Source organism: Suillus plorans (genome assembly GCF_016647745.1).
Source record: "Suillus plorans strain S12 chromosome Unknown HD556scaffold_7, whole genome shotgun sequence".
In the NCBI taxonomy this organism is placed as follows: Eukaryota; Fungi; Basidiomycota; class Agaricomycetes; order Boletales; family Suillaceae; genus Suillus; species Suillus plorans.
In genome coordinates this window covers 803253-825122 of record NW_024537391.1, presented here as the reverse complement: position 1 = coordinate 825122, position 21870 = coordinate 803253, and the positions used below count along the sequence as shown (strand labels likewise).

General features: G+C 48.0%; 11 protein-coding genes across 11 annotated transcripts; 7 read left to right on the top strand and 4 right to left on the bottom strand.

The window, feature by feature from the left end:
• The first annotated feature begins 59 nt into the window (after window positions 1-59).
• Window positions 60-1647, top strand: HD556DRAFT_1338970 (ras family-domain-containing protein). The gene is made up of 8 exons (XM_041302019.1): window positions 60-217; window positions 268-294; window positions 351-404; window positions 454-536; window positions 584-615; window positions 672-734; window positions 789-943; window positions 991-1647. The coding sequence occupies exons 1-8, from the start codon at window positions 166-168 to the stop codon at window positions 1254-1256; spliced, it is 732 nt and encodes a 243-aa protein (XP_041165121.1). The 5' UTR covers window positions 60-165; the 3' UTR covers window positions 1257-1647.
• Window positions 1648-2624: 977 nt separating this feature from the next.
• On the top strand, window positions 2625-4079 carry HD556DRAFT_898090 (uncharacterized protein). The gene is made up of 8 exons (XM_041311978.1): window positions 2625-2731; window positions 2794-2894; window positions 2941-3000; window positions 3056-3198; window positions 3259-3494; window positions 3558-3562; window positions 3670-3795; window positions 3969-4079. The coding sequence occupies exons 2-7, from the start codon at window positions 2825-2827 to the stop codon at window positions 3762-3764; spliced, it is 609 nt and encodes a 202-aa protein (XP_041165120.1). The 5' UTR covers window positions 2625-2731; window positions 2794-2824; the 3' UTR covers window positions 3765-3795; window positions 3969-4079.
• Window positions 4080-5338: 1259 nt separating this feature from the next.
• Window positions 5339-6805, top strand: HD556DRAFT_1229574 (uncharacterized protein; the record flags this gene model as incomplete). Its single annotated transcript, XM_041297292.1, has 2 exons — window positions 5339-6332; window positions 6381-6805. The coding sequence occupies 2 exons, from the start codon at window positions 5339-5341 to the stop codon at window positions 6803-6805; spliced, it is 1419 nt and encodes a 472-aa protein (XP_041165119.1).
• A 301-nt stretch (window positions 6806-7106) lies between these two features.
• On the bottom strand, window positions 7107-8232 carry HD556DRAFT_1229024 (Isochorismatase hydrolase; the record flags this gene model as incomplete). Its single annotated transcript, XM_041297264.1, has 6 exons — window positions 7107-7157; window positions 7208-7330; window positions 7381-7477; window positions 7533-7751; window positions 7803-7913; window positions 7964-8232. 6 exons carry the CDS (start codon window positions 8230-8232, stop codon window positions 7107-7109), a joined length of 870 nt encoding a protein of 289 aa, XP_041165118.1.
• A 409-nt stretch (window positions 8233-8641) lies between these two features.
• HD556DRAFT_897582 (uncharacterized protein) lies at window positions 8642-10530 on the bottom strand. The gene is made up of 5 exons (XM_041311977.1): window positions 10450-10530; window positions 9911-10379; window positions 9666-9851; window positions 8816-9614; window positions 8642-8767 (listed from the first exon to the last, which is right to left on the bottom strand). Exons 2-5 carry the CDS (start codon window positions 10279-10281, stop codon window positions 8723-8725), a joined length of 1401 nt encoding a protein of 466 aa, XP_041165117.1. The 5' UTR covers window positions 10282-10379; window positions 10450-10530; the 3' UTR covers window positions 8642-8722.
• A 688-nt stretch (window positions 10531-11218) lies between these two features.
• Window positions 11219-12845, top strand: HD556DRAFT_1338916 (uncharacterized protein). Its single transcript, XM_041302018.1, has 3 exons — window positions 11219-11592; window positions 11643-12151; window positions 12206-12845. The coding sequence occupies exons 1-3, from the start codon at window positions 11319-11321 to the stop codon at window positions 12758-12760; spliced, it is 1338 nt and encodes a 445-aa protein (XP_041165116.1). The 5' UTR covers window positions 11219-11318; the 3' UTR covers window positions 12761-12845.
• Window positions 12846-12970: 125 nt separating this feature from the next.
• On the bottom strand, window positions 12971-15159 carry HD556DRAFT_1228852 (glycosyltransferase family 31 protein; the record flags this gene model as incomplete). The annotated part of the gene is made up of 5 exons (XM_041297255.1): window positions 12971-13245; window positions 13298-13548; window positions 13600-14314; window positions 14373-14808; window positions 14863-15159. The coding sequence occupies 5 exons, from the start codon at window positions 15157-15159 to the stop codon at window positions 12971-12973; spliced, it is 1974 nt and encodes a 657-aa protein (XP_041165115.1).
• Window positions 15160-15589: 430 nt separating this feature from the next.
• Window positions 15590-17242, bottom strand: HD556DRAFT_1338905 (uncharacterized protein). The gene is made up of 7 exons (XM_041302017.1): window positions 16948-17242; window positions 16872-16884; window positions 16765-16817; window positions 16656-16703; window positions 16523-16608; window positions 16000-16471; window positions 15590-15947 (listed from the first exon to the last, which is right to left on the bottom strand). The coding sequence occupies exons 1-7, from the start codon at window positions 17018-17020 to the stop codon at window positions 15679-15681; spliced, it is 1014 nt and encodes a 337-aa protein (XP_041165114.1). The 5' UTR covers window positions 17021-17242; the 3' UTR covers window positions 15590-15678.
• On the top strand, window positions 17243-18283 carry HD556DRAFT_1338903 (SGS-domain-containing protein). The gene is made up of 4 exons (XM_041302016.1): window positions 17243-17390; window positions 17438-17534; window positions 17585-17747; window positions 17801-18283. The coding sequence occupies exons 1-4, from the start codon at window positions 17377-17379 to the stop codon at window positions 18133-18135; spliced, it is 609 nt and encodes a 202-aa protein (XP_041165113.1). The 5' UTR covers window positions 17243-17376; the 3' UTR covers window positions 18136-18283.
• Window positions 18284-18487: 204 nt separating this feature from the next.
• Window positions 18488-19717, top strand: HD556DRAFT_1338901 (dihydrofolate reductase-like domain-containing protein). The gene is made up of 3 exons (XM_041302015.1): window positions 18488-18800; window positions 18855-19363; window positions 19414-19717. Exons 1-2 carry the CDS (start codon window positions 18559-18561, stop codon window positions 19231-19233), a joined length of 621 nt encoding a protein of 206 aa, XP_041165112.1. The 5' UTR covers window positions 18488-18558; the 3' UTR covers window positions 19234-19363; window positions 19414-19717.
• On the top strand, window positions 19718-21457 carry HD556DRAFT_1338900 (uncharacterized protein). Its single transcript, XM_041302014.1, has 5 exons — window positions 19718-20056; window positions 20114-20157; window positions 20210-20464; window positions 20513-21119; window positions 21170-21457. Exons 1-5 carry the CDS (start codon window positions 19943-19945, stop codon window positions 21341-21343), a joined length of 1194 nt encoding a protein of 397 aa, XP_041165111.1. The 5' UTR covers window positions 19718-19942; the 3' UTR covers window positions 21344-21457.
• Window positions 21458-21870: the final 413 nt, after the last annotated feature.

Sequence of the window (21870 nt, the reverse complement as noted above, 5' to 3'; positions counted from 1 at the left end):
CCGGAGGGCCGTGACAAATATATACTAGACTTAAACTCATGTATTATGTAATTGAAGATATAAGTTGAACGTCCATGTTGAGACCGTGCGAACTTTGTAAGCCTCTCTGCAGTTGGCGGAAGCTTCACGAATCGGCACCTAAACCAACACCCTATTCTTCACCCTATGGCACTAGACGAGTATGATGTAGATGCTACAGAACTTTTGGAAACTTACGGTTTGTTTTGGATGTTCTGTTGAATCAGATTCGTGCTCATCAACTGTCAGACTTCTTAATGAAGTACATTATCATCGGTGTGTTGCGCTTACCGGGAACGGTTGTTTTGGAGCAAGACTCATTGCACTTGCAGGAGAGGCAGGGACAGGAAAATCATGTTTGTTGCACCACTTTACCCACAACGCATGTTTGTCGTCTGTTTCTCTATGGGGTGTCAGTCTCAGGCCTCCTCACAGTCAAGGACCACTCTCAACATACCATCGGAGTAGAGTTCTCTAGTAAAACAGTAACGTTAGGGGAGAAGAGGATAAAGCTTCAAGTAAGCTATGTCTTTCAGTGACTCCGCATCCCTTACAGTTTCCACAGCTATGGGACACTGCCGGTCAGGAGCGCTTTCGGTTCGTCGCGCTTTTGATGCGACTTACTCCAATTCTGACTGCAGCACGGGGAACAGATCAGTAACGCGTAGCTACTACCGTGGTGCGGCTGGCGTAATTCTTGTATACGATATCACGAAGTTGGTGTATTCGTTTTTATTCACTGCCACGATCCTGATAGTCTTTACTGACAGCCGCGATTCTTTTTTGAATATGTCCCAGTGGCTCACTGATGCCAGAGCTTTAGCAAGCCCACATTTAGTTGCAGTCCTGGTTGGAAATAAGTCGGATAGGGAGGAGGACCGTGAAGTGGAGTGGGCTGAAGCTAATAGATGGGCAGCGCAGAATGGTAATCCGTCGTTCCTCTGGCCTTCCATATATTGACGCTGTCAAAAGATGTTCACTTTCTCGAGGCCTCTTCATTAAGTGGCGACAACATCGAAGCTCCATTTCTACTTGCTGCAAGGTCTATTCTGCTTTCAATAGAGTCAGGAATCTTAGATCCCGAGAAACCCGGGAGCGGTGTCAGCTATGGGGACCGTGCCCTTCGAAGAGTGACCAGTTCTAGCCATCTTAGCTTTGGGAGTCTTAGTGGAGCTCGGAGGCGACGCTCGGACAGGCTTCGATTCAAAAATTGGGCACCCTCGGGCAAATGTTGTTAAGTATCGATAATGGACTGTTCGGGTTAGAGTGCCGCTTTTTCCAAGCTCGTTCCCCGCGTATGTGGTCGTACGCCTGGTGCTATCTCTTTGGATACCAGTCTTTTGTTCTGTTTTCGATCACATATTCTAATACTCAAACGCTGTACATCATTTCACCCTTGCGTTTTACTGATTCACAGCATCTAATATGTAATGGCGGATGCTTCATATCTCCCATCTATTCCCATAGTTATTCATCATCATCGTTGTTATCTCATCGTCATGGATAGTTATATTTCATGTAGAAGGTTCGTTGTCAATGTGATATAGTCCTTGTGAGGCTCAGTACTTATTCTGTACCGATACCCATCATTCGCAACAACGTAGGGGTGAGTGAGATTCTTGAGCTGCTTACGCGTTCAATTCTCTGGCGTGGACTCGGAAGCTTTCAATTTCAGGCATTGCTGATAGACTCCGGGCCGAATTTCAGGCCCGTCATGCCGCAGTGGCTGCCAGAACGGAGTCACGCCGGTTCTTCTCGAATCTTTGCAAGTACTACTGTGCCAGCAGTGAGAGAAGTCGATATGGAATAGGTGAGCACTTATGGTTACTCACCAGGGTATGATATACTTACAGTCGCTGGTTCCTTTGGATGAATCTTGAATACACATCGGCGTCCCACTGTCCTTCGAAGCGAGTCGTGAAATACGGGCTTTCAACGATTCTATGCCAATAATGATCCTTTGGAGATGATTCCGATCACTACGTTAAATATCGATTATTCCTGCGAGGTTATGCGAGAGGACCTCGAGGACTACTAAGTGCCAGTGTCGCCGCCCTGCATGCCTCAAATCCTTGACTCAATCCAGGACGTAATTTTCTTCATAGCATGCGCAGCAGCGACAGTCACTGCGTTTCAGCAGACCGGTACACAGACGGGGTATCAGGCAACTATGACCTTTTAACTACATTACAAAACTTAGTGGTTTCGAGTTTTACTGATGGTTTCAAATCCTACCCCCAGTTGGTGGCTAGCCATCAATTTAAATCGCATTGCTTGGCAGATATTTTGTAGGTTCGTGGAGTCAGTTAGATGATGAGGGTAATTTCTCAAACTAACTTTGGCTGCTTTTTTCGCAGTTACTTCCTCTGCTATGGTGATGTACCCTTACTTATAGTGAGTAAGATACGTAGGATTCAGGAACCGCTCATATCCTTATTGCCAGCATTCGACATTTGGATAAGAGGTCAGTCGATCCCAACACCGGAGCAGCCATCTCGCTGAACGATTACTGGTCTGAGCAAGCAGGGTCATGCATCAGCAAAACAACGTATAAAATATAATTCATCTGTGGCAGGAACAACGCCGATCCCTCATAACCATTATGCATCCCGGTGTTTGTAGCCTAATTGCGCACGTTATAAATGTGGTTTGCAAGTTATGTTAACTTGACAGTATCCTGATAGGCGTGCTATCTTGGAATATCATACGCTGTGTATGTATGCTTGAAAGGCTAAGCAATCCATGCTGTGCTAATCAGCCATATCTCACAATCAGCATCAGTATATCGAGTAGATCTCCTTGTGGCATGCTCCACGTTTCTACTGACCGGCTGCATACATTAAATGTCCTCACGATCTCTGTGACACATGTCGTGAGTTCCCTCCACCAATGCCCGCCATTTGCGCTCAACTGAATTGTCAGGCAATATCATGACCATCATACGAAATTTGATGAATATCGTTGTATTTGCAATGCTTGGCAGTGAGTCGTGACGCGATACCTCAGTCATTGTGACTTAATTGAAACATCATGCAAGTCATCATGCATCATGATCCTTCGGTTACACGCCACATATCAGGGATTCACAAAGATGCTGACGTTTCTCGTTCTTGTCTTCTTGGCTGTCAAGATTGCCACCGGAGTGATCACCGCGATATCAATATTCACATCTCAAAAAAGGTAAGCCTCATTCATAGATGAAAGACTTCGGTGCATCAGGTTCATCGACGAGCTCAGCAGAAATACTCATTCTGTCCGGTACCTATCAGACCGATAACTATTACCTTTGAGGAGGATGATCTATATCTGTTTTCTATGACTTCGATGCTCACAACTGCATGGGAGGTCCTCACACTGTCTCGCAGTTTGGATTGCTGTCAAAAACACTTTCGTAAAATGCAACGACTATCGAAAGGGTGGATTATCGGGGATTGTTTCATGGCGTTGATGAAGAGTCACATAGTTTACTTTGCAAGGTGAGCTCAAAATGCAAATGTGGTTCTCTTTGTTTGCTGAAGCTTAAGTTCCGCGGATACCAGCTTTGGTTCGTGCATCCATCTCATTTATTTGTCTCCAATACTGTCAGCGATATGCTGATCTGTCACTGACTCCTGCAACATGTATAACTGACCACGGTCCATCATTCTATAGGACTTAAATATCGTGTTTCTGTTGGCGTTCTTTTACGTCCATCCATATTTTTGTGCTGGGATCACATCCGATCCTTAGCGTTCGACACACGCTAGGCTCGTGGTTGACTCCGATGCGGAAACCACCGTGAGTTCAGCTGTTTTTTTGGAGATGTTTGCTGTGTCAACTAGCAGTAGTGTGTAGCACGAGAAATGCTCGAAGTGGTTAACACTTGTCCGGGTACTCTGCAGGGAGCGGGAGAATTTGTTTTTTTCCGAGCTTCATCGTGTACTCACATCTATGGTTGCCCGTGTCCGCAGGCTACGACTAAGTTGCCAATAATACCGTAACGATAGCCGCCGTCGGATCACTGCTAGTCTACTACTTATCTGACCTCCATATGCCAATCGGGAGCGCTTCTGCCGGTCTTGCACAGCGATTTCAATTTTAGTAGGAATGTAGATGGAAAATTTGGCAGACTACGTTGCACGCTATCTTGTAGTATCGTTGTAAAAGCAACTTTGGTGCGCTGCATTCTTACCATATTCGCATGAGTGCTGAATTTGATTTCAGAGCCCTAGTTCTCCTACTCAAGTTTCAATTTTCGGGCTCTCTCTCCTTATGGATAAGCCACGTCTCCTATTGCAATGCCACGAACATCGGAATTGTAACTTGCCACGCATCGCCTCTCTGGCAAAACATATGAATCACAATGCCGCACTTGCCACTACTGCTTGCCCCGTACTGTCCACCATGACGCCTTGGCAGTGTGCATCGCTGTTGTTGTATCGAAGTTGAGTTACCCGTCCTTTTCGGCGCAGTCTATCTACCAGAGCAGGCTCTAATCATGGTTTTCGGGTATCAAGATGAATCGAGCTGGCAGGTAGGCTTTTCACTCTAATGCCCTTGGTGCGCTTTCTAGCCGAGCTAAATGTAACTTTGCAACATTGACTCGGAAGAAGCGAAGATGCAGCCATCTCTTGTGCATCTCGCAGTTCAATGTATTCATTTGCTGTGAAAGACGGGCATACGGCCACACACTGCCAGAGTGAATCTGATTGGTGCACTCCATTTTGGACAGATTCCATGATCTTCAAGTTGCATGCTTTGCTGGGGGTGATTATGCTGACGCGGTCCTATTTCCAAACAACACGCTTCAACATAACCTAGTCTTGTTACCTCCGCTCTTATTGGTGGATGGCACGTGCTAAGGAACATGTACTAGGGCGTAACCTGGCGCAACAGGTGTAACCCGATATGGAGGACGGAAGTGAGAAAATTTTCTCCCCTAAACCTGCTGCCATGGCTGTAACCAAGCTACTAGCCTCTACTAGCTTGTACAGCTATCAAACAGGACCTGGAGGCGAACCAATATGGGAAAGTCTTTTGTGAAGGATGCTGTGTCTTACCGCTCAACGTGGTATAAACATGCTTTTTTGTTTCTGTCTCTGTTATCGTGCCTTGCGTCTTTCCCCAGATAAGCTTCTCACTAGGATTAGGTTGCTTGGCTGGTCCACAACAGTACTTGCGCACAGATACCTTCTAATCGCCCATTAGACGCCGGGCTAATCTGCAAACCTCACTATCTAGCTTCTCAATTTCGACCATGGCAATTACATTGATCACCACCGTCCCTGGATTGCACCTGCAGTCACCTTCATTGTCGATAATCACTTCTCCGACCACGCTGATGCATTCTTGGAAGTCCCCACAATCACCTGCGCTTCCGGATCTCTCCCCGATACTGCCCCTCCCGAGCCCGGTATCATCCACCTTCCAACACCGTGTCTCTACGAAGAGTACATCTCGTGTAACTCCTTCCCCGCGCATTCCACCAGAGCTTTTCTTGGATATCGTCTCATTCCTTGCTGTTCCAGACACGCCCACCATAACGGACATCCACGACCGGTCTAATCTCGCAGAAATCTGCAATTGCTCCCTTGTGAGCAAATTTTGGCTATACGCAGCCCGGGATCATTTATGGAGACATGTGCGACTCGGAGGCGGACGAAGAGGAAATACTTTCATTGAGTTACTGCAACATTACACCTCAGGGCATGAATCCACCCTTCCGAGTTTTGTTCCGCACGTCAAACACCTCTTCATTCGTGAATCGCGGGGAGGTTTATCGTGGGGCCCGAAATGGCTTAACGCCGTCTTGCCAACCCTAGCTGGCTCGCTCGTCAATCTCCGCTCTCTCGAAGCCGAGCGCATCACCTGGGAGTACCTGTCATCTAAGTCTCGGGATGCTTTTATAAAAGGGTTCAAAGGTGTTCGGAAACTTTCGCTGCGCGTATGCGAGTTCAGGACGACGCTGGATATGATCAGGGTTATCGGAGAGTTTGAAGATGTAGAAGCGCTCGCACTGGACCGGGTGCGCTGTGAGTGGGATGATATACCTGCGGACTCGGAGGTGTTTGTATCTAGAGCCGACGATAGAACGATCCCTAAGCCACCGAGAAGACTTAGGGAGCTCGCGATGCGGGGTGCACATACCAGACATGTGTTGAAATGGATGAGGGTGGCGATGAAGCACGATGGAGGGCGGGTGACGGTGGAAGTACTGAGGCTCGGAGCGTTAGGTGCCAAAAGTGCCCCAGCAGTGGGGAAGTTCTTGAAGACGCTGGGCACAAGCTTGAAAGAGCTCCATCTCGGATTCGATGCTGCATTCATAGACAATGGAGGTGAGAACTTTTTCCTAACAACGAAAGGCCAGGACTCACGTAGCGCAGACGAGGTTGTATCACACATTGACCTCAGCCATAACAATGTTTTGAGAGAGATGCATGTGTATGGACTCATTATTCCTTCCTTGCCACCCTCAGATCTATCAAACTTCCATCATCCCACGCGGCTACCACCGCAACTGATGCCACTCACTGCCCTCCTCGATGGTGTGCGCGCACCATTGCGAGCTCTTTCGCTCGCATTGTATCCCGCTGATCCGCACGCCCTTTCATCGATCGACTTCGAAGGGCTAGCTCACGTATTGAACGGAAGGCCATGGACAACCCTGGAGGATGTACTTGTTGTGGTAGCAAATGAAGACGATGGAAGGATGGGCGGGATTGTCAATCAGAGACTGGATAAACTGTTAGAGAGAGGCGTACTGCGAGTGAATGTAGGGTTTGATGACCGGGAGGTCTTGTTTATCTGAATGTTTAAACTTCGTAACGCGATATCATGTTCTGATTTCATTTTGCCATTGATATTTAGTGTCCGACTGATACTCACTTGGAAGCCAACAACTGCCATACTTTTGCCCCTCAAGTACATATTGTGGCTATTGTCTTTCGTAGTTCTGTCCTTTGCCGTGAAAGACTATGATTCATGCGTGTGGACACATGGTGCCATGGACAATCCTGAGAGGACGAGAAGAGCATAAATTTGTGGCCATTAAGCTTGTATGATAGGTAGATAACATAGCATAGTTCAACAAAGTGAGCGATGGAAATAAATCAGCCGCTCGCATTGATGATGTTGGACGTATTGGTAACGAAACCTTGAGACTGTCCTCTATTTGATTAGTTCCGAATCCATCACAACATCAGATGCTCACGTTTGCAGCGTTGTGTAAGACGTTCTCAAGACCGCCAGCTGGAGAAGTTGTCGCCGTGATATCTTCGACCATAACACAATCGTAGCCTTGGAAGTAAGCGTCAATGAAGGTACCGGAAACGCACTGCGTCAACTTCAGCAGTAAGAAAGTATGAAGTCAAGTTGAAATCCCACCTGGTCGGCGTTCACACCTCCAAAAAATAATGTTGTAATTCCATTCTCCTTCAGATAGAGGTCCAACGCTGTTTGATGTCCCCATATCCCACTCATCCTGCACTCCCAGTCAAAACTCAGTACAAATTGGAAGTATATTCGAGGAAACGGACCTATTCTTGTGAATCCAAACGTCGGTTCCCTCTTTCTCTCCTTTTACATACTCTTCTTGCAAAGGGCCATACAACTCCGAATTTCGAGCGTCTCGCATGAGCAATCTGCCAAAATTGCCAGGCATTTCAGTGCCAAACCCTCCGAACCCTCCTTTCATGAATCCCCTGACTACAGCAGGGGGGAGGGTCTTCAGCTCTTGATCAGTGAGGCCCCAATTCCTATTTTACGGTTGGGTGAACAATAGCTGATGCAAAAATGATATGACGTACACCCAAAGTATCTTCACTCCTTGCTTTCGAAGAGGGCCGATAACCTTCAAAAGCGGGTCAACGCACGCCAAGCCGGTTTTATGCACTCTGAGTTCGGGATGCAGGAAGAAGCTGTCCATCATCAATTTGTCATTCAAGCAAACAACGGGATAGTATATTACTTCTGCATATCAATTATCACCACAGCTGCCTTGGACTTGTCGACGCGAATAGTACGGTCGCCAGTTACAAGGATGTCGAGCTGTGTCGAGCTCACCAAGGATGGTTCCACCCCATCAGCGGTGAGATGCTGCGAACGCGTGAGGTCTATAAGACCCGAGGGATATTCAACCCAGAAGTTCACTACGTTGCCATATTCGATAGCCTTTGAAAGTCTGGGACGCGTAGCCATGCCGAGTATTGGGGTATCGTATATAGGGACCTGACTCATGTATGGGCAACGTAAGTACAACAGAGTAAGAGGTAATCGAGGAGTTATACCTCATGCATCATGATCCATAGGAGTTCCGAGAGAAGTCGAGCAGTATGGGTGATGGCAGCCTGAGAGAATTCTGCCCAGTGACGTGAGATAATAATGAGGTATGATAACTGTCTGCAAATAGATGCACCACGGGATACATGGGGCCTTAAGGAGTCACGGAAAGTATGCCGGAGATGTAGCACCACGTGGTGGAACGACGTAACACAAACATTGAACGGGAGTAGATTGAAGACTAAGTATGAATTTTGTGAGAGCAACATTCGTCCGTGTATGTCCATGATTTGTGGTGATATACAGAATGCGGTTGCAGTATGTACGAGTGTCAGAAAGGATGGGGATGATTCTGATCTGCTCAACAAATCAGTAAATAGTCCAGATTATTTCGGACACAACAGTCAAATCGGAGGGAAGTAAAACCCAGACGCGAACACAATGTTCGTCATAACGCAGAATTTATACTGCGACCATCAGGCATATTGCGGACCTGTGATATTTGAGTATGGCGTCAAGAAGAAAAAATTGAAGACCTTACGGTGAGCACCGGCCGGCTGTAGTCTTCTTCATCTTTGAGGTCGTCGTCTGAGCCAAGGCTATCCGACCTGGTCCGCCTCCGAATTTCAGGATCCAACCTATCATCGGCACCTCCGTCTGATAAATTATTTGTAGGGCGGGAAGCGACACTGTCGAGGTGCGCACGTCGTGCTGGGTTCCTTGGGGGTGGCGTGGGTGGTGAACCGGCACCCCGCTCCGCAGAGGATCCTTGCGTATACGCGGCTAGTAGCGGCTCGTAGCTTGCAACGCTGTAAGTAGGGGTATGGCCATAGGAGCTTTTCCGATCCCGGGAAGAATCACCAATGTCATGCAATCCTGCACTACTAGGAGGCCCCTGCTGCTCAACTTCCGGAGGAGGGCTAGCACTGCGAGCTTGAATATACCCTCCACTTGTTGGTAGACCTTCGACTATGTAGCCCGCGTAGGGATTGAATGCGACATTGTCGTCATCGAATGGCCCCCCTAAAACTGGCTGACCGGAAGTGGGCAAGCCAGAACCGTCGGGAATATAACCAACGGGGCTCCCACGCTGCACCATCTGTGCCGAAGACAGAGAATGTGACTGTGGCGACCGGGCACTTCGGTAATCATTGTCATCATCCAAAGGAGCTCGACCAAAGCCCGAGGCAGCAACAGCCGCCTCGACTTCGGTCTCATGGTCAATTCGACTGATACGACGCTTACGCCGTATGAAAAAGAAGATCCAAAGTACGATGGATGCAGCGGCCAATCCAACCACAAGGAAGACACCGACTACCGCGCCGGTGTTCCTGAAGAACCTGTTATATTATTATAAGCATAAATAATGACTGATAAGTGGTGGAACTAACGCGGAACCCGATGATGTCCCATTGTTAGGCGCAAGGGTGGGGTTTGCAAATGCTACTGTGATAGTCGTAGCAGCTCCTGCGCTGTTTGTGGAAATGGTAACTTCTGTGACAATAGAGGGCGCCGTCGTTGTTGGTTGTCCTTGAGCATTCGTTGTAGTGATAAACAAGGTACTTTCCAACGTTGTACTGCAATGTGTGAACAGGATGCGTCAGTAGACGACGTGTAAACGAAGGAGCACACAAACACGACTGGCACCGGTGTGACCGACGATGACGGTGTGCTGGGCAACGTTGGTGAAGGCTCAGATGTCGATGAAGTTGATGTCTGCGAAGGCGTACTGGAAGTGGTATGTGGTGTACTTGTGGTGGTCAATGGCGAGGTGGTCGTTGGTGATGAGGAAGTTGTCGTTGATGATGAAGTGGTTGTCGTTGATGATGAAGCGGTTGTAGTGAGTGATGAGGAAGTCGTTTGTGATGAGCTGGTGGTACTACTTGTCGTCGTCGTCGATTGACTAGTTGCCGAAGAAGACGTTGTCGTTGCGACTGTGCTTGTATCTGCACTGATCGGGGACTGCGATGATGCGGGGGTTGTCGATGATGCGATACCGGAAGACATAGTAGACGTCAAGGACGAGATGGAGCTCGTCGTCAGGCGCGTAGAAGAACTTGTGGGCAATAAAGAATCACTGGTCGATGGTGGCACACTGCTGGGTGCTGCGGTTGTGGGCGCGACACTGCGCAATGGGTCAAGGAACAGGGCCTGGATGATAGCCGAGAAACTTACGAGGAAGAAGTATCCGAAGACATTGACGTTATAGAAGTCACGGATGGAGACACAACAGACATATGATGTAAGTGAGCCAAATGTAGATGTGACACAGGTGGCAAAAGTTGTGGGCGTAGCGAATGAGCGCAGTGCAGTTGGTGGAAGAGTCCAAGTACAGGGGTGGGATATGGCGTTAATGTCGTATTTTGTTCAAGGCGTGTCGTCGGCAGATTGTGAATACGGACCGGGGTGAAACAAGGAGATGATTTATCAGAAACAATGTTTGGAGGAGAACGAACAAAAAATGGTGCACGATGGATGACAAGGGAGACGTGCACCACTGCAAGCTAAACGCCGCAGCAGGCTCAGCCTAGCAGGAAATGGTATTAGAAAAACAATAAGACCCCAATCAAGACCTGAGTGTCTTTCCTACAGGAACTGATCATACAAGGTTCCTGACAAGACTCTAGGAACAAAGGCAAAAATTGCAGAATTCTTGCCACACAAGTAAAATGAAGAAAATATGAAGAAGACAACTTTTAGGAACGAGACTCACACTGCAGGGCCGACCTCAAAGACGTGGCTTAATAGACGAAGCTTCTAGGATCATCGCGTGCAACCAGATAGAAGCTGATAACAAGTAAACAAAGGTCAGCGCTGGGACGGAAACCTGACGGCGACACACCTTGTAAGGGTTAACCTCCTGGAGCGCGGCAGATTCATTTTACACACACCGTCGTTAAGTATGACGTTACGTAACACCGCTATGTACTCCAAGCTGTGCAATATTTACTATCAACGTTTACACTCGGGCCCAGGCCTGTCAAAATGCAGACTTGTTCTAGCCACACGGCTACGCTTTTGACGACGACTACGACGACTACGACATGCTCATTATAGACGCAGAAGATTCAGTCAAATTCAAGCAGGATTCTGTCGGAGGCAGCAACCCTTTGGTTGCATCATCATCTTTGCAGCAGCCTCCTCCAACATTCGAAGAAAGTGTTGCAGACCAAGTTCTGCATTTACCTCAGAACGACGATTTGAATTTTGAGCAGGAAGACGGTGCGGAACCGCCTGCCTTTGCCCCTTACGACGCCCAGTTCTTTGCTTCACGGTCTGGTGACATCATCTCTCATGATTCTCATCTCAACGATGATGGTACGTAGCCCTCCGATCTCTGACACCTTAACCGTTCTCAATTCTCTCAGGCGAAGCCCTATACCGTTTCTTGCTCTCACAGGCCTCAACGCCACCCACCGTCATCTTGCGTTGCCAAGGGTCACATAAGGAGACTCACACGCGGATGGTCCACTCGCATCACAATGGACATAACAGGATGAAGACGGAGCAGTATACCGAAAGCATAACAGACTTCGACTTTTGCATAGACGTCGGACAGTATATTTTCGGAGAGCCAACCCACTGGTCATATGCCGATTCCACCCCTGCATATAGGGGGCGTATGTATCAAGAAGTGGGCATCTCTGAGGAGAAACGGAAGGCACGGAAGTCGGAAAGAAAGGCAGCAAAGGCGTGGGACACTGAGCGCACTCGCAGGGGGTTCCCTCCGTGGATCGGTAGTGACTACGCATGGAGAGAGGACCAATCATATGCCACGCAAACTAACGGTGTTCTCAGGTCATCGTGGACATTACGCCAGTGGGCAGACGACTATTGTGCCAGCCGCAAGTACTTGAAAGAATTTAATTATAACAAGGTCAGTAGATATATCAGCGACCTCATTCGCATAGCTCTCATCCTCGATCCACAGATTGCTTACGGTTGGAATTTTGAGGCCATAAGGGTTGCTACTATTTCCACCATCAATTCTACCCACTATCGGGGTGACTTATCCGTCCAGTTCGAAACATCCCAAAATGTCATATCTGTCCGGTCACACAACCGCCTTTCCCGCGCTCTTTCAAACCGCTGGATCAAATTTTTGCTCTTTCTTACCTTCATATACCCGTTTATATGGCTATTCAAACGTTTCCACTCACGCGGTGGTGGGCGCTGGGATGTCTGCGGCGGCGCATATGCGCTGAAGCGTGTCGAACAAACTGCAAAGCAATTTGCTCCCGATGTGCATGCGGAGAGCCCTTTCCGTGATGTGTTTGAGACCGTGGATGCCACCGCCCAGGGATCTTCCCTCGCCAACCCTCCGGGCCGACGGACGAAAGTCGTTGGCATGCGAGAAGGAGAGTGGTTTAGGCAATGGGAGGGAACTATTAGAAGAGCGGTGCAAAACAGGCTGCAGGACAGACAACCCTTGACAATGCCTGATGATCACCCTGCGCATCAAACATTGGCGTTGGATGGGTATTGAACACCCTCGAGGAGTGAAAGGGAATCCCCAATGCACACTTATCACCATTTCTATCTTCTTGATAATATTGTATGCAATAAAATTTACGTTCAAGTGGTAAAGGTGTCAAGTAGTCTCCCAGCAGTGGTATATGATGGTCCCGGGCGTCCCCAAAAGATAAATACAAGCAAGGGGTCTGCTAAAACAGTCCACATATCACACATATAGCCATCACAACGCAGCACTTGCATTTATCGGCTTGAAAACCGAACTGTCTGTCCATACTGACGCCAAGCTCACGTTGAGCCTGCTCTCGTCCGCATCGAGACTCTCGAGTTCAGCTTCAGAAAAATTGTCACCTTCCAAGAAAGCGAGCGCAGTCTCTAAGAACCACATGTGCTTTTTGATGAAGTGCACTACGACAGTTCCACCAACACGCTTGTTTTCGTACCGCGTGATACGTCCCTCACGGGTACGCCATGCTCTCTCCGGGCTCATAGACTTCCCTGCAGCGACTAACATTTAACACACGCTTATTGAGGACAATTGATACCGCACCTTCCTGCAGCTCGGACATATTGCTGCCTTCAACTAGTGCCTCAACACTATGAGCCAAGTCCATTTCTTGTAAGGGCTGCTGATACCGGGTGCCGAATGCCGAAACACTTGAGTGTGACAAAGATAAAAGCGTCGGAGAAGTCACAACAGTCGTCCCGGTCGATGAATTACGGGACACTTTGTCGAGAAATGCTAAGACAGATTTCTTAACGCGAGAGACTTCAGAAGGAAACAGGAAGCCATGGGAATATCTATAAGAAGATGAGCACAAGAATGTTAAATGGGCGGGGGAGTTGACTCACACAGTCCCTGACCGGGGATGATCATATATCCAGCAATGGTCGCTTGACCAACGAATCTCCGCTGCACGTGGATGCAGTCCCATCCATTTGGCCGTCTGCTTGTCCTCCGCGCCTCTAGTAAGACCTTTGACGATTGGATCCTTGGAAACCCAATCGACAAGACTCCAGCTCAAGCCATACAATTCACCAGCCATAAACTGTTCTTTAACAAGATAGCCCCAGTAAACCAGTGGGTCATTCGCTGATTCGTCGCGCGGCATCTCCTGTTCAACCATTAATGATGTAGAGGCATTGGCAGGAGCACTGGTCGGCGGTTCCATCTTTGATGCCTCTACTCTAAAGGATGCCGAGACTGGCGAAATGTAGGGCATGCCGTATGGCCTCTGCCCTGTAGCATACAGCTCTAGCCTCATACGTGCCTCGAGCTCGGCCAACATAACGAAAGCATCGTCATCGACTTTAGCCACATAATCGGGCCGCACCCAAGGGCTTGGATGACCCGAGGCACTGTCTTTCCAAGCGAAGTAGGGATCATGGGGGGCAAGACGGGGGGCAGGGGTATATTGATTCGAGTAAGAAAACTCCGATACAGGATGCGTGGTATTGAAGTAGACTGGCGGAACCCAAGCATTCGATGCTGCCCACGTGAAGTAGGCATGCGATTTGCCGGAATTCATGTTTTCTGAGCAGGGCAAGATTATCATATCGTTGTACACTACGTAAGAGCATGCGTCAGAACGGTAATGCAACGGACCAATACGATATACACTTACTTTCCATCTCTGATTGAATACGTCTTTCCCATCCTTTGCGGGGCTGTCCGAGAACAAAACGCACCACAGTTCTCGAGGTGCCCATTCCGCCGTCTCCTTCTCCTGCACCATTACGACTACGAGGATGTGCTGCCCACGTTGTTCTAATCAACATTCTACGCTCTAATGACGAATCCATCGAGAAGACGGCTAAGAACAGTCCTGCGGGGGGCAGTGCATCGAGATCATCCGGTGGAAACGATGGTGGCATCACTTTGGGAAGGGAGTTGATGTAAGGATATGGCAATGTGTCACGATAATGCGGAGGAACAGAAGTTGTTGGCGGGATGGTGCAATATGCCCTCCAAGGTAGAGCTTCCTTGTCGGGGTTCAGGACATAGAGCAAAATTAATGTGAGAGAAATAGCGAAGACGGTGAACACTAGGAGCGCAAGTATCTTATCGAATTGTCAGACATGGAACGAAGTGCAGATGCAAAAAGAAAAACATACAATGGTTAGCGGTTGACGAGGGAATAGCGGGTGTCTAACAATACGTCTCAAAATACCCTTGAAGGTTCTCCACCTTCTTCCATCTCGTTTACGCCTCCTTGGAGAACTTGATCCTAGATTACGCCAAATCCAGCGGCTCTCTCCCGGAGAAGTGTATCTTCCGAGGCCGAGTAGAGGTGAGTTGGACTCGGTTTCTGATGAAGACGCAGAATGGAGAGAAAATGGTAGAGGGGAAGAAGCGCGAGACGGCGTGGGTGTTGTAGATGACGAAGAATCCGAAGACGACCTTTCAGGCATTACATCAGAGTATCCAGTGTCCATGAAGGGATAGCGCTCGGATAAGGGAGGGTTAGACGGACGACTCTCCCTATAATCAATTCCCAAGAGAATGTCGCGGTGCTCTTCATTGGTTGATGCTCGAAATGACTGGGAAGAGTCAGAGAAATCCACAATGCCCGGCATGGCATTGAAAAAGAGCGTGTAAGCCAAGCCTCAGGAAATGACGGCCTGCGAAATTAACAAAGTGTAACGTTGATAACACGATGGCTAGAATTCCCCGTCGGACGCTAGCGTTGTGTTACTTCCCGCGTTGGTTTTTTCTTGGTATGAAATGATATGAGCGTCCTTAAGTAAAGTTAAAAGTAAACAGTCCTGAGTCGGGTATGATACTAAGTAGGTGTGGCAGGAACACTGCCACCCCAGCTGCGATCAAACTTGTGCGAGCTAATTGGTTGAGACTTCAAGCTTCATTGGTCGCCAAGTAGAGATCATTGAGCGTGAACTGATATCATCCAGTATGTATACAAATCGAATGTGTCATGAGGCATAAACTTTCTTCCAGCTGGACCGTGATTTCATTGCATCCCAAAATGCTGCTAGCTTGCTCCTCGCGACTGCTTTCTCTTCCGTGAATGGGCTAAAAGCCGAAGGCAAGAAGTCCTCGGGAAAGACAAATCCATTTCCAATATGTTTTTCCACCCTTTTTATAGCAACATCTCCATTATCAGAAGGACTTCCGCCAGCCAGTCTGACAAGGTGAGAGAGCCAAGCGCTTAAGTGAATATCTGCGATAGAGACCTGATCGCCTATATTCACGTTATGTTATCATGAGCCGGGCAAAGTAGCTTCTTGACGAACCTAACGCGTAGGGCCCAATGAACTCCTCGTTCACTCGAGTGAGGACACCTGGAATTGTGATTTCCCACGTATTCCTGGAGCGTGATAAGTATCCGTCAATATCATTCCCACTAAACACGCTCAGTGCCGTGTCCACCTCCGCTTGTTTCTCTCGCCAGAATGCCTTGGTCTTTTCAGACATCCGTATGGTTTCATGTTCACATTCGGTGAGATATTCCACGATTGCCGCTCGTCTAGATTCAAGAATAGGGACCAGAGACTTTCCAAGTTCTTGAAGTGAGGCTTGATCGCGGGCATTCAAGTACTGCAAATGATCGGGAGAGACCTCATCAGCCTGAATAGAATCAATAATCTTGCTGGATGCAGTGGCGAATGCAACCGTCGCAGGGGACAACGATGGGGCTGGAGCGCTCGATGTAGTGTGCGTGTGAGATGATGCGGACCGAGATTTGTCCAGGAACTCGATCAGTGCCTGCTCTTTCCGTTAGCAGAAAGGAAATTGGAAAAACGAAGGCCAGCTGACTTTCGTGTCAGAGATAGCTTTGAAGCGGCTTGCAACATCAGATGCGAGAGAGCCGCGGAGGGGTGCAACAAGAGTTGGCACCATTGCTGAGGGGTGGTCAATGATCTGTAAAACAGAAAGTGCCCAATCTCACCTTTGGGGCTCAGCCTGAGGAAGGTTGGGGAAAATTCTTCTCCTTTGTCTGATGGCAAGCATAGTACGTTGGCCAATGCTCAAGCCACTTCGATGCACTCAAGACGTACTAATGTCGACAACCCTGAGATCAACTTCATCCTCTCCGTATCCTTTCTCGTTCCTGCGGATAAATCGCAAATCAATAGCAGGATACGTTATTTCGCGATGACCTCACAGTGCAAGAAGTACTAGTAATATATTGAAGTAAGAACACAACAACACTGATCATGAATGTAAAGACCGATACTTACCCGCAGAAGACCACACAGATTGTGGGTTGTAGTACAATACGGCCTTAGGTATTGCGGACGACATGGTCATCATAGGCTGTTGCCTGACAGCAGTCAGGGAAATGACGTCTGGACCCCACCTGTTTGTCCTTCTTTTGATTTCCAGTTAGGGTCGGCACACATCGAGTGCACGAAACATTCATCGTCGATGCATCATCTGTTTGATCGCAGAAGTGCTATCCACATGGGTGACTCCATATATTTTTCTAGGATCTTCGAAACATCATTGCAAGTCGATCGATGCGTGGTTCAGATTCTTGAATTGTCAAGTCTCAGTCTTTTGTCCCTCATGACAGTTCACGTGATCCTTTTGTACTGGAAAGTTCTGCATTCATTGAGTCGCGTAACTTCATCACTTTAGGCATCATTTCTTGCGTCTTCGCCCCAACCATGGCATCCTTAAGGTCAGACCAACATCACTAGCGCTTCACATTCGTCTAATGTCATAAAGACACGAATTCTATGAGACAGACGAAAAACTGACGATCTCCATCTTTGACCGAGGGGCTGATCTTGCACAGGTATCCCTTACGTTTGAGCCAAACAAGGTGAGCAACCTCACTGATTCTGGGAGACACAGTCCTCAAAGAAGTTATAGGTTAGCTACGCAAATGGCGAGAAGACGCTATCCTTAGAGCCGTTGAAAGGACGGATTGATCCAGAGAGGTGCGATTTCACGGTCGGCAAAGTCAAGGTCGAAATTCGCCTTGTGAAAATGGCTCAAGGCCGCTGGGGAGGTATCACTGGTGACGCTCCTGATCGTTCGTGTCTTCCATATAGCCCAGATTCTTCAATGCGTACTAATGCTCACTAGCTCTCCAGACTGCCCCTATTGGACCAACTACTTCTCCGGCAGTGGCTGAGGCAAGGGCTAAGCCCAAGAAGAACTGGGAGGAACTTACCACCAAAATTCTCACATCTGAAAAGGAGGCGACTACAGATGAGGACCCCAACGTTGGCGGTGACAGTACGGTCAACTCCTTCTTCCAAAAGATCTTCGGAGATGCAGATGATGACGCCAAACGCGCAATGATGAAAAGCTTCCAGGAGAGTGGAGGAACTACCCTTAGCACAAACTGGGAGGAAGTGAGCAAGGGTACCGTCGAAGTGAAGCCTCCGACAGGTAGTGAGTGGAAGAAGTGGAATTGAACTTGATCATAGGCTTGTATTATCAGTTACACCGCATGTTATCGACGCTTTCAAAGTGGATCAATCTTGTCTCTCATCGAAAGTATCAGGGTCTTGTCAGCATATCATTTAAAATGCATATTTCTATCCTGTCAGAAGGAAGTTTAATGTGGCCTATGTGAGGTTACAACATTCAGAGTTAGATTGGATAGTGAGGCCATGAGACCTCCCACTGCCGCGGCTACTTGTGCATGAATAAAACCCTGATGGCATCATGATAGCCTGAGAGGGATCATGAAAACAAGCGAAAATTGAAAGTTGATTGAAAGAGTACTTGCCGCGTATGATATTTGGTTGTGATATATGTAGGTATTGGCAGAACCTTTACTAGTAATTACTTACAACGGTACTGGCCGGGGTTCGTTGTCTTCCCTACTGGAGACCATGTCACGTCTTACGATCATCGTTGCCGCCACGAAATCAAATGGTATCGGCCAACATGGTGGACTTCCATGGCGGCTGTCGAAAGAGATGGCCTATTTTGCTCGAGTCACGTCCACCGCGCCTGAAGGACGGAGGAACGCGGTCATCATGGGGCGGAAGACATGGGAGAGCATACCAGCCAATTTCAGGCCTCTCTCTAAACGCCTCAATGTAGTCATCAGTCACAACGAGGACTACGAACTGTACGACTTTCTCTCTATCTTTTTTCGACATCTTATTGATAGAGCGACAACCAGGACATCCTCCAACCCGTCAACTCCAGTCCACCTTTGCTCGAACTTGACTCTGGCAGTTGAGTTGGCATCTCAGGCCGACATACACCGCCGATTTATTATCGGTGGAGTATCCTTGATCTCAGAGACACTAAACCCTATATCTTCGAGTCCGACGCCTTGCATCGCTGACCGTGTCCTCTTGACACGGATCCTTGCACCTGATTTTCCTCAATGTGACGTTTTTATACCAGACTTCTCGGGAGCAAGCGAGGAAGGGGAAACGGAATGGAAGCAGGCAACTCATGATGAACTCGTGCAATGGACGGGATTCGACGTGCCAGCAGGGGTCCAGGAGGAAAAGGGAGTTAGCTACGAGTTCCAGATGTGGCTTCGTCAATAACATTGGTGGTAGAATATTTCGAAAGCTGTGTATTATATCGACAAAAACGATCCCTCTTCCCCTACATGCGCTCTACCAAAACGATTTTGGCGTGTCAAAAACGCAGTCTCGACAATGATTATCCTTGACGCTATACGACAGTCAATCAGGGTCGGGACGAGGATAGGATCAATTACACACCTGCTTGTGTTTTGGGTTTTTCGAACACACGACATACACTCTGCCTTTTCGCTTCACAACGCTGCACCCGTCACACATAACCTTCACAGATGACCTCACTTTCATTCCACGCGCCGTGGACGGTATTGCATTCGTGGGTGATGAAATCGCAGGTGTGAATTTGTGTATGTGAGGAAGAGTAGGGATGCGCAAACGCGCTAACAATGGCCTGCTTGAGGCTAGCAAAGCTCTCAACATGATGGTGAAACACAGGCCAGAAACAAGTCAAGAAAGTTTCGTGAGGAACGACGCTGTGGTCACGTGCTAGATATTTTACCCCCTTCTCTCAGTTACCAGCGTGTTGTGCAGACTTTGCAGTAACTTACGGCTCGGCGTCAAATTCGCAAGCGTGGATATCGCTGACTTATAAGCACTTCCAAGTTCTATTCGCGAGATGGAACAGTGAGAAGGTCCCATTATTCGGGACATTTATCTCTTCGCTTTTTTGACAAGTTCCTGAATCTCTGTACTTCTGCCTTACCTTATCATCATGGCGCAGTGCGAGAGAGAAAGCCCCGTTACGTCACGTCTAGGTGGAAAGACTGCGCTGGTAACATTCGTTGCAATGATTTTTGCTTTTGTTGGAGAGACCCAACTCACACAGGTGATTAGCTTCAGTTCAGCTACTTAAGATCGATTGATTACTGACTTATCGAATTAGTATGTTCAAACAACATTGGGTTATCAACACTCATTCTTCCTATTGTGAGTAGACAAATGACCCCGCGGTATGCCGATGCGAACTCAGAGTTCGCAGTTATGTCGCGCATTCATCATTTGCGCTCTCCTTTCCATTGCACCTAGGCTATCTCCTCCTGACAACCCACCATTCTCCTCGTACTATGATGTCTGGCCTGTCCAGCATTATCACCGCTCAGTTGACATTACAAGATCCAAGAATCGTTCACTCTTCACCATTTCCTCTGTCACGATTTCTGGTCGTAATTCTAGTCATGACCGCCATCTACAGTATACCTGCCCTATTGTGGTTTATTGCTGTCGTATATGCTCCGTATGTTGCTAATTGCTTTTCACACTTCTGATCTTAAGCATCCTGCAGCGTCACTGATGTGACGGCCATCTGGAATGCTAATGCCTTCTTCGCTTATGTCTTCAGTGTCAAGTTGCTGAACCTGAAATGGAGTCTTATTCGAATGTGTGCAGTTTGCCTCGCCACTGTCGGAGTGCTCACCATCGTATATGGCGACAGCACACCGTCAAGTACAACCGCGCCTGTGGTTCGCCGTACGATTGTCGCCCAAACTTCCGCTCCTTTATTTGGCGACATTTTAACTCTGGTTGCATCTGTGATATACAGTCTGTATCAAGTTCTTTACAAGAAGTATGCAGCACTGCCATCAGACCTAGAGCCAGCTGCAGAGCCTACACAATATTCCCATATCCCAGTATCAGCAGCTGGCGATGAGGAGATATTATCTTTACCACTCCTCGCCAGTAATCAAGTCACATATGCTCTTCCATTTGGCCTTCATCCCAATTTTCTCACCGCATCTATGGGCGTGTGCACTTTGTTCGTGCTTTGGGTACCCTTGACTGTGTTGCATTATTACGGCATTGAAGAGTTTGCGCTTCCATCCGACATGGTGACCTTCGTTGCAATTGCAGGAATCTGTATAACGGGTGTTATATTTAATGCAGGCTTCATGGTGTGTATGATAAATGCACAACACGCTCTCTATCTAATCAACACTTTTAGATTTTGTTGGGAGTCTGGGGCCCGATTGTTACTTCCGTTGGGAGTCTACTTACAATCGTCCTCACACTCATCTCGGATCTAATGTTAGGCTCTGTCGGGTTGACTGCCTGGGGGCTATTGGGAGCAGGCATGATTGTAGGGGCTTTCGCGGTGCTTGCTTATGATATGTTCTAGAGCTGAAGGTAGATTGTAAGCACACTGGCTTGCTTGCTAGAGTTCCCATAATTTATATAAATGCTGTCTACAATATTGAAACACGAGCTTTCAGTATTAGGGCCTTGCATAACAGTTGAGCAGCCGACAGTCTTGACTAAGTTGGTTGATACTAAGCAATCTTAGAGTCGTGCCTTTGCATCATTCGGGGAACACTGTTTGCAGGTCACAGTGCGTAAGAAGCATCCTCTCCAGCTGAATGCTCTTTGTCAAGGGTGCCTTTCCCTTTCATCACCGTTCACTTGGATATGTCCCATTGGTCCCAGTCACACTCAATTGGATCTGTTGTGTCATGAGATGTCCATCCATGTCAGCTATCTGACCCTTCAAAATGGCCAAATAGGAAGCACATTTTCAAGGAGAACACGTGTACCTTAGTATTCTATGGAAGGATATATACAACCTGTCAACACATCATACTAGTAAGTGGCGAGATGAAACGTGATAACTCCTGATCAGCTGAGAACTGCAGCCAGCATTTTCAGCTG

Excerpts from the sequence above, each read along its gene's own strand:
- HD556DRAFT_1338970 (XM_041302019.1), top strand. The coding sequence starts at position 166 with ATGGCACTAGACGAGTATGATGTAGATGCTACAGAACTTTTGGAAACT. Across the intron at positions 537-583 it reads AGAAGAGGATAAAGCTTCAA|CTATGGGACACTGCCGGTCA; the intron begins GTAAGCTATGTC and ends CAGTTTCCACAG. Across the intron at positions 735-788 it reads CTTGTATACGATATCACGAA|CCGCGATTCTTTTTTGAATA; the intron begins GTTGGTGTATTC and ends CTTTACTGACAG.
- HD556DRAFT_898090 (XM_041311978.1), top strand. The coding sequence starts at position 2,825 with ATGCTCCACGTTTCTACTGACCGGCTGCATACATTAAATGTCCTCACG. Across the intron at positions 2,895-2,940 it reads CTCTGTGACACATGTCGTGA|GCAATATCATGACCATCATA; the intron begins GTTCCCTCCACC and ends CTGAATTGTCAG. Across the intron at positions 3,001-3,055 it reads TGTATTTGCAATGCTTGGCA|TCATCATGCATCATGATCCT; the intron begins GTGAGTCGTGAC and ends ACATCATGCAAG.
- HD556DRAFT_897582 (XM_041311977.1), bottom strand. The coding sequence starts at position 10,281 with ATGTCTTCCGGTATCGCATCATCGACAACCCCCGCATCATCGCAGTCC. Across the intron at positions 9,615-9,665 it reads GGGACATCATCGGGTTCCGC|GTTCTTCAGGAACACCGGCG; the intron begins GTTAGTTCCACC and ends ATAATATAACAG. Across the intron at positions 8,768-8,815 it reads ACAGCCGGCCGGTGCTCACC|GTCCGCAATATGCCTGATGG; the intron begins GTAAGGTCTTCA and ends CAAATATCACAG.
- HD556DRAFT_1338916 (XM_041302018.1), top strand. The coding sequence starts at position 11,319 with ATGCTCATTATAGACGCAGAAGATTCAGTCAAATTCAAGCAGGATTCT. Across the intron at positions 11,593-11,642 it reads TTCTCATCTCAACGATGATG|GCGAAGCCCTATACCGTTTC; the intron begins GTACGTAGCCCT and ends CAATTCTCTCAG. Across the intron at positions 12,152-12,205 it reads AAGAATTTAATTATAACAAG|ATTGCTTACGGTTGGAATTT; the intron begins GTCAGTAGATAT and ends CTCGATCCACAG.
- HD556DRAFT_1338905 (XM_041302017.1), bottom strand. The coding sequence starts at position 17,020 with ATGATGACCATGTCGTCCGCAATACCTAAGGCCGTATTGTACTACAAC. Across the intron at positions 16,609-16,655 it reads CCTCAGGCTGAGCCCCAAAG|CAATGGTGCCAACTCTTGTT; the intron begins GTGAGATTGGGC and ends ACCACCCCTCAG. Across the intron at positions 15,948-15,999 it reads CATTGGGCCCTACGCGTTAG|GCGATCAGGTCTCTATCGCA; the intron begins GTTCGTCAAGAA and ends ACGTGAATATAG.
- HD556DRAFT_1338903 (XM_041302016.1), top strand. Across the intron at positions 17,535-17,584 it reads TTACGTTTGAGCCAAACAAG|GTTAGCTACGCAAATGGCGA; the intron begins GTGAGCAACCTC and ends AAGAAGTTATAG. Across the intron at positions 17,748-17,800 it reads CACTGGTGACGCTCCTGATC|CTCTCCAGACTGCCCCTATT; the intron begins GTTCGTGTCTTC and ends AATGCTCACTAG.
- HD556DRAFT_1338901 (XM_041302015.1), top strand. The coding sequence starts at position 18,559 with ATGTCACGTCTTACGATCATCGTTGCCGCCACGAAATCAAATGGTATC. Across the intron at positions 18,801-18,854 it reads CACAACGAGGACTACGAACT|GACATCCTCCAACCCGTCAA; the intron begins GTACGACTTTCT and ends AGCGACAACCAG.
- HD556DRAFT_1338900 (XM_041302014.1), top strand. The coding sequence starts at position 19,943 with ATGGCGCAGTGCGAGAGAGAAAGCCCCGTTACGTCACGTCTAGGTGGA. Across the intron at positions 20,057-20,113 it reads GAGAGACCCAACTCACACAG|TATGTTCAAACAACATTGGG; the intron begins GTGATTAGCTTC and ends TTATCGAATTAG. Across the intron at positions 21,120-21,169 it reads TATTTAATGCAGGCTTCATG|ATTTTGTTGGGAGTCTGGGG; the intron begins GTGTGTATGATA and ends CAACACTTTTAG.